The sequence below is a fragment of the Notolepis coatsorum genome, assembly GCF_963971535.1.
Source record: "Notolepis coatsorum genome assembly, chromosome: 1".
In the NCBI taxonomy this organism is placed as follows: Eukaryota; Metazoa; Chordata; class Actinopteri; order Aulopiformes; family Paralepididae; genus Notolepis; species Notolepis coatsorum.
The window spans coordinates 179,556,926-179,573,766 of NC_140165.1; the positions used below are offsets into that span (position 1 = coordinate 179,556,926).

At 41.5% G+C, this 16,841-nt stretch overlaps 1 protein-coding gene across 1 annotated transcript in view; it reads left to right on the forward strand.

Moving 5' to 3' along the window:
* Window positions 1–16,841, forward strand: part of limk1a (LIM domain kinase 1a) — a 91,852-nt gene that overhangs the window by 65,149 nt on the left and 9,862 nt on the right. Inside the window, exons 8-11 of the mRNA XM_084328904.1 lie at window positions 7,273–7,404; window positions 8,728–8,787; window positions 13,056–13,121; window positions 14,852–15,017. Coding sequence (XP_084185030.1) covers window positions 7,273–7,404; window positions 8,728–8,787; window positions 13,056–13,121; window positions 14,852–15,017 — 424 coding nt within the window. The remainder of the gene's footprint in view (window positions 1–7,272; window positions 7,405–8,727; window positions 8,788–13,055; window positions 13,122–14,851; window positions 15,018–16,841) is intronic.

Sequence of the window (16,841 nt, forward strand, 5' to 3'; positions counted from 1 at the left end):
GTACGACCATTTCTAAGCAAAGAATGGGATTCATCAATTTCAACTTGAACTTGACTTCGTGCTTATGTGTACGCACAGCTCGGAGCACACTTAGCTGACGCCCAGTGGTAGAATATCGTTACTACGGCATAAGCGCTCCTCAGTACATGCATTCGTTCCAACGCGGAAATAAAGACACTGGCGCGTGTTCTGTATGACCCCCGTAATTCATTATAGTTCATTGTGAAATAGCAACAGTAGTGTAATTATGGTCAAAACCCTATAAATAGCATTTGGAATAATAGATCTTTCTCTCAGAATGAATGCAGCATGGTTTATATAGCGTTATCGGAATATACGGGGTGTACTGACTGACTGCGCTCCGCGTAGCTCAACTCGTTATTATTTTGCGCACAGACCGCAGAAACACGGGAACGTTTTGATTATATTTAAAAGGCTTTACGTTAAACGAAACAAGTGGAATTTCGAAGCTGTAAGCAGAATACAAGTCATATGAACACCCATGATATAGTGTTCTTCCCCCTTTTTACTGTATAAGAAAGAATAAAAAACGCATTGCAATGACACCAGATAGTGGACAGACTATGTAAATATGATGATGGGATTCAAGTTCGCGTTTTTGTTGATCATAGGCATGCTGTCAGAGTATGATATCTTAATCAAACAATTAATTCTAATTCTTAATTCTAGAACATTTGTCGTCACAGATCATGTCATAATAGAACATAGGCTATGGCATGGTCCATCGTGATATTGTGTAGACTGTTATTACTGTACCGGTACCACCCATTGTGACAACAGCCTTGTGAGTCCCGCACACAAACATGATGGAATTCAAGTTCATGTATTGAAAGGCAGGCTACATCATACATGCAGTGAGATTCATTGTTCTTGTATATGCTCTCGTATTATTGTTTATATAGGCTACCCAATACTGACATCAAAATAGATTGTAGTATGCCTCTAGAAATCATATGCAGCAGGTAGAAAATTGACGGAAAATCCATCGCGATTTGGAATAAAATTGAGGAGAACTTTAATCCCTGGGTATTAATCAAACAAAATGGGAAAAGGCAGTCATATTCCAGCACGGTCTTTATTAGTGTTTGCGCTGCCCAGGCAGCAATGGTTAATAGATATCATATCCGACATCACCGTACGTGTACACGTCTGTCAGCCTGTCTCATAACACGCTTCCCTCGGCTTAGTCCATTTTTCCACATTTCATGGGGGTATTCCATTACCGTATATGGTTAATCGGGGCGGTTCTGGTATGCAAATACTTAAAACAGTGCACAAGCTCAAACGTAGGATCAAAGTCATATTTATCAAGACAGGTGTGCGTAGAACCTGTGTACGCACGTGTGATAAATCCCGTTTCTTTTGTGCGTGCACTGATTCTAAATTCTGTGCTTACGTGTGGAAATAGAACATTTTCTACGCCACGTTGATGAATGAGGGCCCTGGCATTTAAAGGGTTAGAATTATAAAATGAATATGTGGTGTTATGATCAGGGCTGAAGTTGAATAAAAGATTGTATTTTTTTCAATCTGACATTACAAAAAAACTGAAAATCCATCAAAATCAGTGTTGTTGCTACTTGCTAATCATACATATATGCTAGCCTGTTTTTTAACAATAATTTGTGATACCATCACAAACACTGGCATTTAAATGGTACAAATAAAAGAATTCCTGCACCAGAATGCAGGAAATTAAGTCTTTGTAACAAAAAACTTCCTGGTGGGGGACCCCCAGACCCCCTGCTTAAAAAGTGGCCTGACTGGGGCTATATTTTGCACTATATTTCCTGGCCTGAATGATTTCCCCAGTCCGGCCCTGGTTAAAAGCCTCCAATGCTTATTAGTGTGTGTGCGTTTGAACGTTTGCATGTTTCAATCATACATTTCCATTTATAAAGAAAATAATAATAATTATAAATAAAAAATAATAATAATAATAATTTAACTCCTTTTTTTGTATTTTTTTTTTTTATTCTTTTTTTAAACAAACATATAAACAAACATGACAACACACGATAAGATATACAAGCATTAATTAACAGTGCACATCCATTGAAATCACCAATTAGTTAAATGTCTTATACAGGATATACCCCTAATACCTGCTATCTATTACCCTACACACATATGCTCTAGCTCGTACCCCCCCCCTCCCGGACCCCCCATTGGATAATCCATCCATTATCCCTCGCTCCTAACCAGACACTACCATTATATGCTAGCTTTTATTCTCTCCACCACTTCTAACCACATTGTCATTTTGGATTCATTGAGACCCAAAATTCTTGCTGTAGATATTTCTTGATAAATCACATCGAGATATGTAATAATCCAGACCTTCCGGCAAATTTTTTCCGGTTGAAACCATCGTGATGCTATCAGTTTTTTAGCCACTGTGATACCCGATAAAACCAATCTCTTTAGCTGTGGGTGTACTGCACACTCAAAAACATCATTCAGCAGTAATACAGAGGGGTGTACAGGTATATTCAGAGTTAAGAGATTTGATAATTGCTGGGTCACTTCTTTCCAGAATATCTTAACTGGTGGGCAGTCCCAGTACATGTGCATAAATGTCCCCTCGTCCCCATTTGTACATAAGGAGCATTTGGAGTCTTGTTTAAGACCCATTATGTTCAGTCTTATAGGAGTCAAGTATGTTCTAGGGCGGCTAGGTGGTGTAGTGGTCTAAGGCACTCGCCACCAGTGTGGAGACGCTAGGATTCGCGTGTTCGAATCCAGCTCTCCACATTGTTTTTCAGTTTGGCTGGTCGTCCGCAGTAATACACATTGGCCGTATTACGGGGAGGGAAAAACTGAAGGGTGGGGATCGAACGTTGTGAACAAGCGACTCCTACAAGTCGGTTGGTGCGCCTGCGCAGTAGAATCAGGAAGTGTCGGGGGCAGCGTGAGCCTCCCACGCGTTACTCCTCGACACTGAGAGGTCGAGCTGCGCAGGTGAAAAGATGCGACTGCTGTTACCTCAAGTACCGGAGGGGACTTGTGCTATGTATGACTTAGTCCTCACTGCAGCCGGCTTGTGGGAGGCAAGAAACAGCGTTCGTGACAGGGGAGGGTTGAATTGGATGATACGAAATTGGGATGGGAGAAAATATAGAAAATGGGAGAAAAAGTGGATCAAAAAAAAAAGGAGTCAAGTATGTTCTGTGAATATAGTTAAGATTGATTTGTTGATGGTCCGGGTTCCTTGATGTAAATCGAACATTTGCCCAGGCTTCTTGCCAATCAAAATCTTTTTCCAGGTCTGGTATATCCCTCCTCCAGACAGAGTCTAGGTGGAGGGTTTCATACGAGGACGTTAGTAATTGATGATAAAAATCTGAAACAAAACCTCTCGATGTCTCTCTTTCATAGAAGAATTTGTGGTATCTGTGGTGTTCAATTGGTATCTTTAATGGAACACCGTGAGCCTTCAAACATAACAATAACTGTGCGTAAAAATAATATGTGGAATCGGTGAGATACATTTTTTTGCGTATTTCTTCATAGCTACAAAAACCCTGTTTGTTGAAAACATCTCCTAATGAGTGTATGCCTTGCTTTTCCCATATAGGGAATCTTATAGGTCGTTTTCCAATCAAGAGTGCATTGTTATTGAATAAGGGAGTATGATTATGCCATTTATGTGGGTTAGAATATTTTTTTTGTGTTTCACGCCATATCCGGATCGCATGAGTAATTATGGGGCCAAATTTCCGTTCGCATTGCTTAATTGATAATTTGGTGTATGCTATGTCCTTCAGTCTATGTGGAGCTACTATATTTTCTTCTAAATTTCTCCAGGATACTAATGCTTGGTGATCAAACCATGTTGTCAGTGGTCAGTACAGCGCCTGTACTGAGTTTTTAAGTTTTGACCACCTGTCAAGGTCGTCTTTGATTTTGTTTTGGATTTTTATGTAATTGTGCTTCACCGTTTGGCTTATGGTAGGGAATATTTCAACTCCCAAACATCTAAAGTGTTTTACCATAGGTATCTCTTCTGGGAGGGTTATATATTTTTTTGCAGGGGCGTTAAGTGGAAGGAAAGCCGACTTCGGCCAATTTATCTTAAATCCCGATAAATCTCCAAAGTCCTCAATCAACTTGAGCAGATGAGGCAATGTGGTGTTGGGGTTTTGCATGAACAGTATTACGTCGTCCGCATATAAACAAATTTTATGTTGTGTGCCCTTGATTACGATTGGTTCTATGGATTGGGATTGTCTTGTATATTGTGCTAAAGGCTCTAATGATAGATCGAATAGTCCGGGACTAAGAGCGCAAACCCTGTCTAGCTGAGCGTGATACCGGAAAGATTCCAGAGGTGATTATACCTGTTGTAATCATGGCCGATGGGTCTTTGTATAATACTTTAATCATATCAATGAAACCTTTTCCTAACCCCATCCTTTCTAATACTGCCCATAGATACGACCATTCCAACCTGTCAAAAGCTTTCATTGCATCCAGGGACAGCATCGCCTTAGGTGTGGTGTCGTCCTTGTTAGCATCTAGTACGTGTAGTAATCGTCTTATGTTATCAGTGATCAAGCAGCCTCTTATGAAGCCAGTTTGGTCCGGATGAACTAAAGACGTCATATGCTTTTGTAGTCTGATGGCTAATACCTTAGAGTACAGTTTGATATCGGTTCCGAGGAGGCTTAAGGGTCTATAACTACCGCACTCGGTGGGGTCTTTGTCTTTTTTAAGGAGGACTGTTATGAGTGCAATATTGTCGTTCTTATGGAAGTTCCCCTCCTTGACTGAGTATAAAATCATATTTAGTAATAAGGGTCCAATTATGTCCCAACAAGAGAGGTACATTTCTGGTGGGATACCGTCTCTTCCAGGAGCCTTACCACTTTGCATTTCGGATATGGCCTTCTTGAGTTCCTCTAGTGTGATCGGTGTTTCTAACTGTTTAGCGTCATCCTCTGAAAGTTTAGGGAGGTTAATTTGTTTGAGATATGTGTCCATTTTGTTTTGATCAAAGGTCTTTTCTGATTTATACAAGTTGAAATAGAATTCTTTGAATGTCGCGTTTATTTTTTTAGGGTCTGTATCAAGTCCTTGTTGTGCTTTAATGGTAGTTATATCTGCAAATTTTGCGTTAACTCTTAATCGCATAGCTAATAGGTGACTTGGTTTGGAACCTTGAGAGTACTGCTATTGTCTTGCGCTGCCTATTTGTATTTCAGATTGTTGTCTGTATATGGCGTTAATAATTTACCTCCTATAATAGTGGGGGGCGCGGCTCTCTGACACCGTTATTTCGGGGGTCGCGGCCTGAAAACGTTGGGAACCCCTGCACTAGAGAGACGAGACCTTTCTTCATAATTGGTGCACCATAATAGAAACGGCAGTAAAAACAAGTGTCTCGACTATAAATTCTAAATGTTTGTTTGTGTGGTTGTCGGGTGGCCCGAGTTTACCATGACATTGTTGTGGACTTAGAAAGAGGGTGTGGCTCTGAGCTTGTCTGGCAGGTCTCAGCTGTTCTGGAAACTGAGGGAAAGATACAACAGACAACTCTGAATTATGTATGAGGTTATGTCTCACTGTAGCGCATATCTAAACCGCTTCACAGCTCTTCTATTAAATACAGTACTTAACTAGATAGAATGGCTTGAACAGCAATGATCACTTATCACTTGTAGATGTAGATGATTTTGCAGATTACCACTTTAAATTACTCTAAAGCTTGTAAAGAATTAATACATTTTTTTTAAAGGTGGCATATCCCTTTAACTGAGCATAAATTTTGGGGGTGAATTAAGGCAAATGTAATGCTATTTTAAAGGGGAATTGGCTGGTAGTGGTGCTTGTGTGTGTGTGTGCGTGTGCGTGTGCGTGTGCACATGTTGGAATGTGGACCGGTCAGCAGGGTGTGTGCCTCCCCACTAATAATCACCTGTCTCTCTCCAAAGTGTGGAGGAGGGACTGCCCTTTATGAGCTGTCATGGGATTGGCCAGTAAAGTAAACATGACACTCAGACTCCCAAAACCACATGTTGTGGTTAGCCTAGCCTCGCCTCTATTGAATGGATACTTTGGCATTTGGTTGTTTATTATTCTCTACCTGGCTTTTGTTACATTCAAACCTTTATTTATTCTCAAAAAGATAATTGAGGTCACCCTCATTGTCAATGTCATTGAGACTTTACAGACATTTCAATGCACACATTTCTACAATATAACAATAATAAATATGAATAACTATCTATATAGTACTTTTTACACATGGACCGCAGTCCAGAGTGCCCCACAGCAATTAGTACAGTATAAGATGAACATAAGCATAAAATCAGCACACAATTGACAGAATAAAAAAACAATGCATAAATTGCAGACATAAGAATAGATATAAAAGACAATAAAAGTAGTGCAATGTAGACGTGCAGACTTAAGAATAGGCATAAAATAAATACAATAGTACAATGTCACTTGAAGGCATGTGAACCCCCCCGGAACAGTCAGTCCCCCAAACACCCCACACATCAATCCCTACCACATCCCCATCCAAGACACCCCCCCCGATAAAACACGTCATGACTCATGACCGAAGGAAAACACAAACACGGCGACGGGAATGCCGCCCCATCTCCCTTGGTCCCGGTGCGCCCACCACCACGAGGAAAACCAGCGAATCCCACTCCCAAACTCCACAGAGGAATGACAGGCCACACGCCCCAGGACCCGCAGCCACGCCCCAGGAGACACGACTCCAAACACTCAAGCAGACAGACACAACAGCGGCCAAATGAGAAGATGCGTAGGATCGGGACGGAAAGTGTCTCTGTCCTTCATCTTTCTAGATAGATAGATAGACAGATAGATAGATAGATACATAGATAGATAGATAGATAGATAGATAGATAGATAGATAGATAGATAGATAGATAGATAGATAGATAGATAGATAGATCACAATAATAATAACACAATACAAAGCTGTTAGCAGTCCTTGCCCACGGTTGTGGAGCCTGATGCTCAAATGACTGACTGAGGCGACTTGTGGTGTGTCGGGGGGGCGGGGGGGGGGGGGGGGGGGGGGAGTCTATGGTTGAACCTGCTCCTCGTAGAGGGGGTGGGTGGAGTTCACATCAGTGTTAACAGTGTGGCCTGCATTATGACCGTGCCGTGACTGTCCAACACCACATTAGGCAGTTAGCCATTCACCTCTTAATAACGGTCTACAGTAGGTGCGAGCTCCGCCTCCAACTCCAGTTGTTTTGTGTCTTGCAGGTGAAGGTGATGCGTTGTCTGGAACACCCCAACGTGCTGAAGTTCATCGGGGTTCTTTACAAGGACAAGAGGCTCAACTTCATTGCAGAGTACATCAAAGGAGGCACACTGAGGGAAATCATCAAGAAAATGGTCAGTACTGGGGCGCTCCAGTAGCACACCACATATCCCGGGTTCGCATGTCTTCCCTTCTTCTCCTCCGATTTCTCCCTCTCTCCTCTGTCGGTCCTGCGTGGCCAAGAAAAAGCTGTCGGTCGTGCGTGACCAGGAAAAAGCTAATAAAGATAATATTTTTTAATTTTCTTTATTAAATGGTCAGTACTGGAGGACTGGACACCATACTGATATTTATCAGAGGAGTGAGTAGGACTGGACACCATACTGATTGTGTGTGTGTGTGCGTGAATTGTGACACACTTTTGTCGTCTTAATATTAAAAAGCATTTCACCACTAAATACATTTTTTTTTTCTTTTTTATTATTGCAAAACAAAATTATTAAAAGTCAGTACTCAACACACAATGCATAATGATACTAACAATTAAGGTGGTTAAAATGACATGCAAGTACAGAAACTGAAATATATAATAATATTTTACCGTATACAGTGTATATCCAACGAAATTACCAATTATACCAATGTCTTATACAGGATATACCCCTAATACCTATTATCTAAAACCCTACACACATATGCTCCAGCTCGAACCCCCCCCCTCCCGGACCCCTCCACTAAATCATTTTTGTAATGTTTTGAGAATTTAAAATGACAGTGATCTCCCTTCCTACCACCATGCAGTCCAAAGTGATTCATTCATTCATTCAATCTTTATTTATACTTGATAAACACACCGAGTAGTTAAACTCATTTACAGTGTCGTCAAGATGTTACATTCACAAATGTCATAGTGCATTAATAAATACAGAAACATCAGACAATCAGAACAATACATAATTTAAAGGCACATTTCAAAAACAAAATAAATATGTGACAATTTAAAAACAATTAGATATTGTGGTGACGACCTGATTGGTCATTAAGGTTCTAAACTGACCCATAGACACTGAGTGTCTAGTTTCAGAGTTTCCTGCAGGGTATTCCATGAGGTAGGGGCAGAGAAGCCAAAAGCAGATCTACCAATGATGAATATCATGATATACATCAATTAGATCACAGGATGTTCTACACCTAAGCAGATATCATGATATACATGTATATTGATCTACTGGAAGTTCCTCTGAATACCATACTGTTTATATGTTTTCCATGTTGCCCCTAGAAGCTCTCATCAGTGAGTGGGGTTTAGCAGCTTCATCAGACATATTGTCTCAGCTGGCGTCTGTCAGGATGACGCATCACCACCATGTCTACAATGTTAGTTAGTAGCAATGACTCAACAGTATTGACTGCCTATGCGAAGTCCAGCCTATTGATTCCTGATCTTCTGCCCACAGGACAGCAGCTATCCTTGGAACCAGCGAGTGAGCTTTGCCAGGGACATTGCCGCAGGCATGGTGGGTTCAGCGGAGGGAATAAAACGGAGATGTGATTTTAGATGTTTCCTTAACACATTGGGCGCCAGCCATTAGCCTGGTCCTTGTGGCTAACGTGCCAGGTTTCCATAGCATATTTTCACTGTGCGCCACGATGTTTGGCGAGCTATATCTATATTTTATATTATGTATGGAGACAATACTATGTTCATTTAACAGTGACTTTCTTCCGTCGAACATGCAAAAAAGACATAATTTTTTCATGCATACGTTCGTGCGTTATCCCGTGGTGAATATAAGTATAGTTTAGGAGTGATCCGGGATAATTCCTTAAAAGCTGAGTTATATGGCGCTAAGTGTATTCTACTATAAGCGTTGGCGTTTCTTGCCTGGACACGCTACTATTTCCAAATCAAATGTATATAATAGGTATTATGTTTCATCATGAATGCATGAAAGAGGGGGGGGGGGGGGGTCGTTTTTTTATGCTTTGATGGCCAGTAACGGCATTCGTGTTGAACACTACACACGCTGATCAGCTGGATCGATATGAAAACATTGTTGGATCAAGCTGGAATTAATGTCGGATAGTCCTTACCTTTGATCGGGGTTATTCCAAAAAGAATATTCCAATTGTCTGATCGCGATTTCCAGTATTTGTGTCCATCTGGTCCCGGACATAATTTGGCACAATTTATGGATAGAGTGTGCCAGATGCGTTTCGAAGTGGTCAGATGAAGCGATTTACTTGGCTCCGTCTAAATTTAGCGCCCGGAGGGATTTAAGTGTAACACAGGGTGAGATATAAGGTTTCAAAGGGTGGGCGACACTGCCATCTAGCAGGATGCGGCCGGTATTGCACTTTGGCAAACTCAGAATCCTTTCCTATGGCAACAACCGAGGTCAGTGGATGAATAATGAATAAAAATATCGACTAAAAGAAAAAACGACCAAATAACGAGTTTACTCGTTGGCGTTCAACGCATGGCTCGCAAACACCTAGAATAGCTATACAGATATCTATAAATGGTTTCAACAATTCTAAACACAATTTGTATTTCCCTGCAGTGTTTGTTCGTATCAATAGCAGACAGGAAATCCATGTTTATTTCCTGTTGCAGTGTTTACTGATATCATTAGCTGACATCATTAGCTGTAGCTTCCAGTACGCTACAGGATAGATTTTAAGGTTCTCCTATTTGTTTTTAAAGCCCTTAACACTTTGAGTGCCAGCAGGGGGCGCACGATTTAGCGCTTGAGTGCCAGCGCTCTATTCAATGAGAAGGTGAGCACATTTGCGAACGCATGAACTATATCTTAAATCATGTGTCTAATACGCCTAATGACTTGCTTGCAGTCAACATTGTCGAAACGGATTGTTTTTTCATCAGTACATTTCCGTTTTATACCATTTTGAAAAACGCTTGTTTTTGGAAATGTTCCGAAAAAAAAGTTATTCTGCAGGAATCGCCCTTTACTGGAATACACAAAAAACGTTGTCATTTTTCTGCCTAATTTATGAATCGTTTTCAAATAAACGCTAGATTATCGATAGATTATGTACTTATGCACGCTAGAGAAGCGGGCTGAAAAATCGATTATCTTATTTCCTGATCAGCACACACATACACACATAGGGGACACGTTGATATATCTGTGAAAAAAGCTCTGATTACCTCAATACTGGTAAAATAGATTCCTTACCTCAGATCTGATGTTCTCCAAAAAGATTATTCAAATTCCTTATCGCCATTCCAAATATCGATCACGTTTATTGATACAACTCTGGGTGCTCAAAACACATATTCCACGCTGTTCTGAGGGACCACAAAGACTGCAATCGGCTCGGATTACATGCCTGACAAGTAAAATGTGGATTCCGGATTTTCTTTTCCCCATGCGTTTTCATTCAGTCCAATCCAAAGGGTGCATTACCATCCGGGAGACGATAGGGGGCGGTATTTTCCCTGTTCGAGCTCAGAGAGAGTCCCAGTGGTAACGTGAGGCTAGATTGATGAAAAATGAATGGAAATCGCTAATAAAAAAAATTACGATTAATAACGAGATTTCTCGTCGTTGGCACTCAAAGTGTTAATGGTCAGCCCCCCTCCTACATCTCAGACCTCCTATCCCCCTATTCCAACACCAGGTCTCTCAGGTCAGCCGATCAGAGGCTCCTGACAGTCCGGAGGTCTAACCTTAAGCTCAGGGGGGGCCGTGCCTTTGCTGTCGCAGCCCCTGAACTGTGGAACAGCATCCCCACCTCCATTAGGCTTGCCCCCTCGATAGATGCATTCAAATCTAGGCTCAAAAGTTGTGATTGTTGTCTATATGTATCTATGTATCTACCCTCTGTACAGCACTTTGATTGACATGTGTCATGTTAAATGTGCTATATAAATAAATCTGATTGATTGATTGATTGATGTGACATGGAATTCTGAGAATTGTGCATTCTAACAGTATGTTCAGATACAACGCAAAGATAAATATTGTCTTGCTTTACTCGTGTCAGTTTGACAGTTGATTACTAGCAAACTGGCATGAAGACATGCTAGTGTGTTTGGGTCTCAACAGTAGCATTGTTGATGTTTACAAAAACGATACCATTTCTAAGGTCTAGGATAGGTAATAATAATAATAATAATAATAATAATAATAATAATAATAATAATAATAATAATAATAATAATAATAATAATAATAATAATAATAATAATAATAATAATAAAGAACAAACTGAAAATAGTAATGCTAATAGTGCGTGAACAGTAGTGAGTGGCAGGATTCAATCAGAAAGTAGTAATAATGATGATGGTATACATGGTCCAAACCGTCGCAACACACTGCACCAGAGTCCATGCTGTGTTTAGTATCACAGTCAGATAATCATAACAGTTCAGAATTCATGTCTCAATTCCAAGATAGAATTTGGAGAGAACATTCCAGAAATCACGAGTATTCCCCTCATGATTCTAGGCACGGACGCTGCCAGCCTGCCCATGTTGTCTTTCACCTCCCTCTAAGCTTGTGACACTGTATCTAGAACGGGATTATTAGCCTTCAGTGTCCGCCATGTTTGAAAGAAAAGCACCAAGCCCCTTGTTCTGTTTCTGTGCTAATATCTTTGTTTTAAGGATAAGGAGCTAGCTAAACAGTGTTGTGCTTTTGTTAGATGCATAATTTATTCTGTTTGGGAATCTCCACACTAGTAGCTAGGGTTGTTGTCACAAGGTAACACCAGATGTGAGCGAAGCATATGAGGTGAATATTGGGTGTCTGTTCCCATAACTATAGCTGTTCCAATAACTAACACAGACAAAATGTTGTAGTTTGAATGCTAGGGTGACTATGTAACTTGTGGTTTATGGTTGTATATGATTTGGTGTGACTGTAGCTTTCAGAACCATTTTACCAGTAGATCTTTTAGTGTTTCCCCTACAGTTACTGCTGTAACTTTGCCCCCACTGCTAAAAGGTTGAATAGTGTGGTGTTAGGACAGTCACAGGTTTAATCCCTGTGTCCTTGTCGAAGGTGTGCTTTTGAGCAAGACACCGAACCCCGACCTGCTCCAAGGGGGTGCCGCACATGGATGAACCTGCTCTCTCACCCCTCTGGTGAAATGCCTACATGTATGTGTGTCTTAGGAAATATGTCATAATTACACCATGTGTAACTATACCAGTAGTGATTGAGTGATATAATGTAAAGGCAATGACAATTTATCACATAGGCTTATTTATAGCTTGAATCAAACACATTACAGTACAGTTATGCTTCCAAAAGAGCTAAGGAAACACCGCTTTTTGTCTGCAGTCAAATCCTTTGACGAGTGCAGCATATAAACTAATGTTTAGTTTTTTTTCTACTGAGCCTGGGAAAGGAAAACTGCAGTGCAGTAGTGATGAATGCAGTGGTTCCTACTAGCTTTGCTCATATCTCCCTCTAGTGGCAGTGGAGTTGAACTACTAACAAAGCACGCACATCCCCATGCACTGTAACACAGATTAACCCCCTATGCAAACAGTAGCGTGACATTTCAACAGGATTATGACTATGGGGTAGTGTAAACATTTTCTTTTGATACAAGTACAATGTTGAATGAAGCGCGTGAAGCAGATTAGTGCGTTTTCTGCAAAGCCTGCTAGTTCCAACAAAAGCTGTATGGAAATAAAACAATGGCAGCTTGTTCCACTTGGCACAGGTTTAAGATTATGGTATGAATCCTCTATTCTTTCCTTCTTTACCTTCCTTCATCCCCCCCCCCTCTCTCTCTATCTGTCATCCAGACATATCTGCATTCCATGAACATAATCCACCGAGACCTGAACTCGCACAACTGCCTGGTCCGAGAGGTAGGTGCTGTGTGTGTGTGTGTGTGTGTGTGTGTGTGTACAGATATATTGATAGACCAATACATCTACAGTATATCAGTGCACCAATATCATTGTCCGATATTGGCCTTTTAACAGATACAGGTATATATCAATATTATTGTTATTATTATTGCAACATGCATATTGCAGTGACACTGACACAAATAGGAAACAACTATCTTTGCACCATCACATAGTTAGTTTCACATCTATTAAGTGGTGGTTCCGAATATTGCTATTTGGATCTTACTAGGACTGCACATACCTGCAGACACGTGTGTGTGTGTGTGTGTTTTCTTTGAGGATTAACACAGTACACCATGACCCGAGAAGAGAAGACGTGTCCCTCATCGTCGATGAAAGAGATGTGACGATTCTGAGATTCCTTCCACATGGGCACACAGAAAGCTTTGTTATGGCTGTGTGCGTGCGTGTGTACGCCCCGGACAAGACATATTTAAACACGTCCGTCCACATACGTGCACATTGTGTAGACATCCAAATTCTAGCCTCTACCAAATGGAGAGAGAATACAATGTCATTATGGAAGCAAGATGTGGATTAAAGAGCTCTCATCTGCAGTGTTTTTTTTTTGGTACAAAGAGAAATGACAGGTTTGGGGGTTGAAACTTGAAGGAGTCGGTGTTTAGAGAGCCACATGGTTGGCAGTTGGAAGGCTCTCACTCTATCTCTAGCTTGCTTCTCTCGCTCTCTCTAGCTCGCTCACTCGCTCTCTCTCTCTCTCTAGCGCTCTAGCTCTCTCTGTTTTTATGCCTTATGTCAACAGAAAGACGATATTCACTCTGTTTTACACTCTCACTCTTACCAATATCTCTCCATCTTTGTCCCCATGCTCTTTTTCTCACTTTCTCTCTCTCTCGGTCTCCTTAATTTGTATCTCTTTATTTCTCCCTCTCTTCTTGCTCCTCTCTTTATTTCTCCCTCTATCTCTCTCTTCCTTCCTCTATCTCTCTTGCTTTCCTTCCACTATTTCTGACCAGTCTAACCAGTCTAGCCAGTCTCTTCACTCCCAGTTCACTCCCACTCTCACTTTCAATATTGACAGCTTCAAAATCGCACGTTGAGGCACTAGAATATGTACATGGTTATCAGCGCATGGGACATATGGCTGTGGGACAGGACATACATGTTCTATATTATAACAACTTGCATAATATGACAGGACAGAAGCATATATACACACACACACACACTATACAGCATAATATATAGACTATACATTCCAGTGTTTCCCCTGAAAAAAAAATCAGCAGCGGTGCTGTGCCTCTTGGGGGATCCGGGGGATTTTTTTTTACATTTTAAAGTTAAATGCATCAATCTGGTGCACTTTGAGAGCAAAATAAAGAGGCTAGATCTATGATGAACTTTGTGCTCAAAACACAAAATCGACTAGACTGCAGTGCTTTCTCCCTGCAGCCTTTTCCTCAGGTCAGTCTTTTACATTAAGCACCCCCCACAGCCCAAATAAAATGATAAAAAAAAATATATATTATACATTTTTTATTTTTATTTTTTATTTTTTAATAGTCTAGTTCATAGCAGCGGCGGTCCTAATTCAGCAGCATATAGGGGAAACACTGCATTCCCATACACTGTGTGTGTGTGTGTGTGTGTGTGTGTGTGTGTGTGTGTGTGTGTGTGTGTGTGTGTGTGTGTGTGTGTGTGTGTGTGTGTGTGTGTGTGTGTAGAACAACAGTGTGGTGGTGGCAGACTTCGGCCTGGCGCGTCTCATGGTGGAAGACAAGCTGTCTCAGCAGCAGCAGGGGAAGCTGACTGGTCTGAAGAAGCCCGACCGCAGGAAGAGATACACGGTGGTGGGGAATCCTTACTGGATGGCCCCCGAGATGATACACGGTACAGAGACGCAATATGTGTGTGTGTGTGTGCCTACTGTTGTGGGAACCAAATGTCTCCACAAATGATGAAACATTTGTTGGGGCTGTTGTGGAGATGTTGACTGGTAAAGATGCGGTATGAGGTAAAGGAGCTATTTTCAGGTTAGGGTTAGGTTTATGGTTAATGTGAGGGTAAAATTAAAGCTATCCCTTACATACGCCAACCCACAGTTAAAGGGATAGTTAGGATTTTTGGACATGACGTTGTATCAATACTTGCCAGTGGTATAGTCGATGCAAAGCTATTAGCAAGTGGGGTCACAGAACCAACATAGTTTTAAACCACAACATGCATGCAGGAGTTACCCATTTCCAACCCAAAATAGTCATCCAGTATTTTGCTGATTACCTATGTACTAATACACTAGACCAGCTATAGACCAGTACCCCAGGGGTACGCGCAATGACATTGGGGGTACGCCAAATAAATCTGATAAAAAATCTGATTTAAAGCCGTTTCACACTGGGAGCGATAATCAAATCAAATTTATTTGTAAGGCCCGACAACACACGTTAATGTCCCCATGGGCCGGACACGTCTTCTTTAAACAAGTCAAGAAGAAACATCACTGTTGTGAAGGATCAGATTAAACCGAATATATATATTTATTTATGGATATATATTTAATAGTATTTGTATATCGTTTGATATCCCTTGTATATTCCTTGTACATATACACTGAATATCCCTTTAGTCTACTAACAGCCCATAATAGTTTCATTCTCTCATTGGACAAGAACCTGGCGCCAGCAGCCAAGCCCCTTGGTTCAAGTTCAATCGTGCCGACGAACATGTCGTTACTAGCCCCGGTTCCGCGTAGGAATACGTCTGCCGAAATACGAATGGTACTATTTGTTCACAGCGCATATATATATGGCGCAAGTAAAGTAGAACTTCCTTTTTTAGTCCCTTAGCCCTTAGTTCTTTACCCTCCAACCTAGTGGCAAGACGTTAAGCCTCACCCACGATACACGTGTGGTGCAGTATGGTCAACTTGGCCTCAGAATGGCATTGAGACATCGTGTGGATTAATAGTTGAATTGTCATAGTTTGGCACTATACCGTCGAGTGGGACGTATTTCTATTAAGTTAATAATAGTCTATTATGTATGGTGCATCGTTCGGTTAGAGTTATACAGTGAGTAGTACCCCCATAGTTTCCTCGCGTTATCTAGAGTCTTAACCAGGCTGGGCAGACCACGTGTGGTGCTTTCATCCGAGGAGTTCTGGGCCAGGACGAGTGGACCTGCACATTGGATTACCTTACCCGGACGACGGCGAGCCCTACACGGCTTGGATTATCTACTTGCTTTGGGTGCTTTGATTTATGCCATGGATAACAGCCAACACTGGTGAGTGTTGGAACTACCCCCCGAGAGGAGTCCAGGTGAGACGGCGCTCTACCCCGAGTGAGGTCGCCTCACGTCTCTTCGTTGTGGACCGGCAGCTACCGTCTACAAGAGGGCCCAGCTGTATTCATCTGTGGACCAAGGTTCTGTGGGCACCGTGTTCAGCACTCTGAATTCTCCCAAGAAATCGTTGGCCAGATGGGATATCGCCAGCGGCTCTCCTAACCCCCCCCCTTACTGACTTACAACCAGCGGGACCCCCTTTAGTGTATCCCGCTATAATCATTTGAGTACCATCGCTATAGTTCCCTAAAGAACCAGGTTGTATACTTGCTTCCTGCGTAACCAGAGATTGGACATTCAATGTTGATTTGCCTACGAATACTCATTTGCCTTACAAGTGCATTCAAATCATAAATGTCATTAAGTGAAC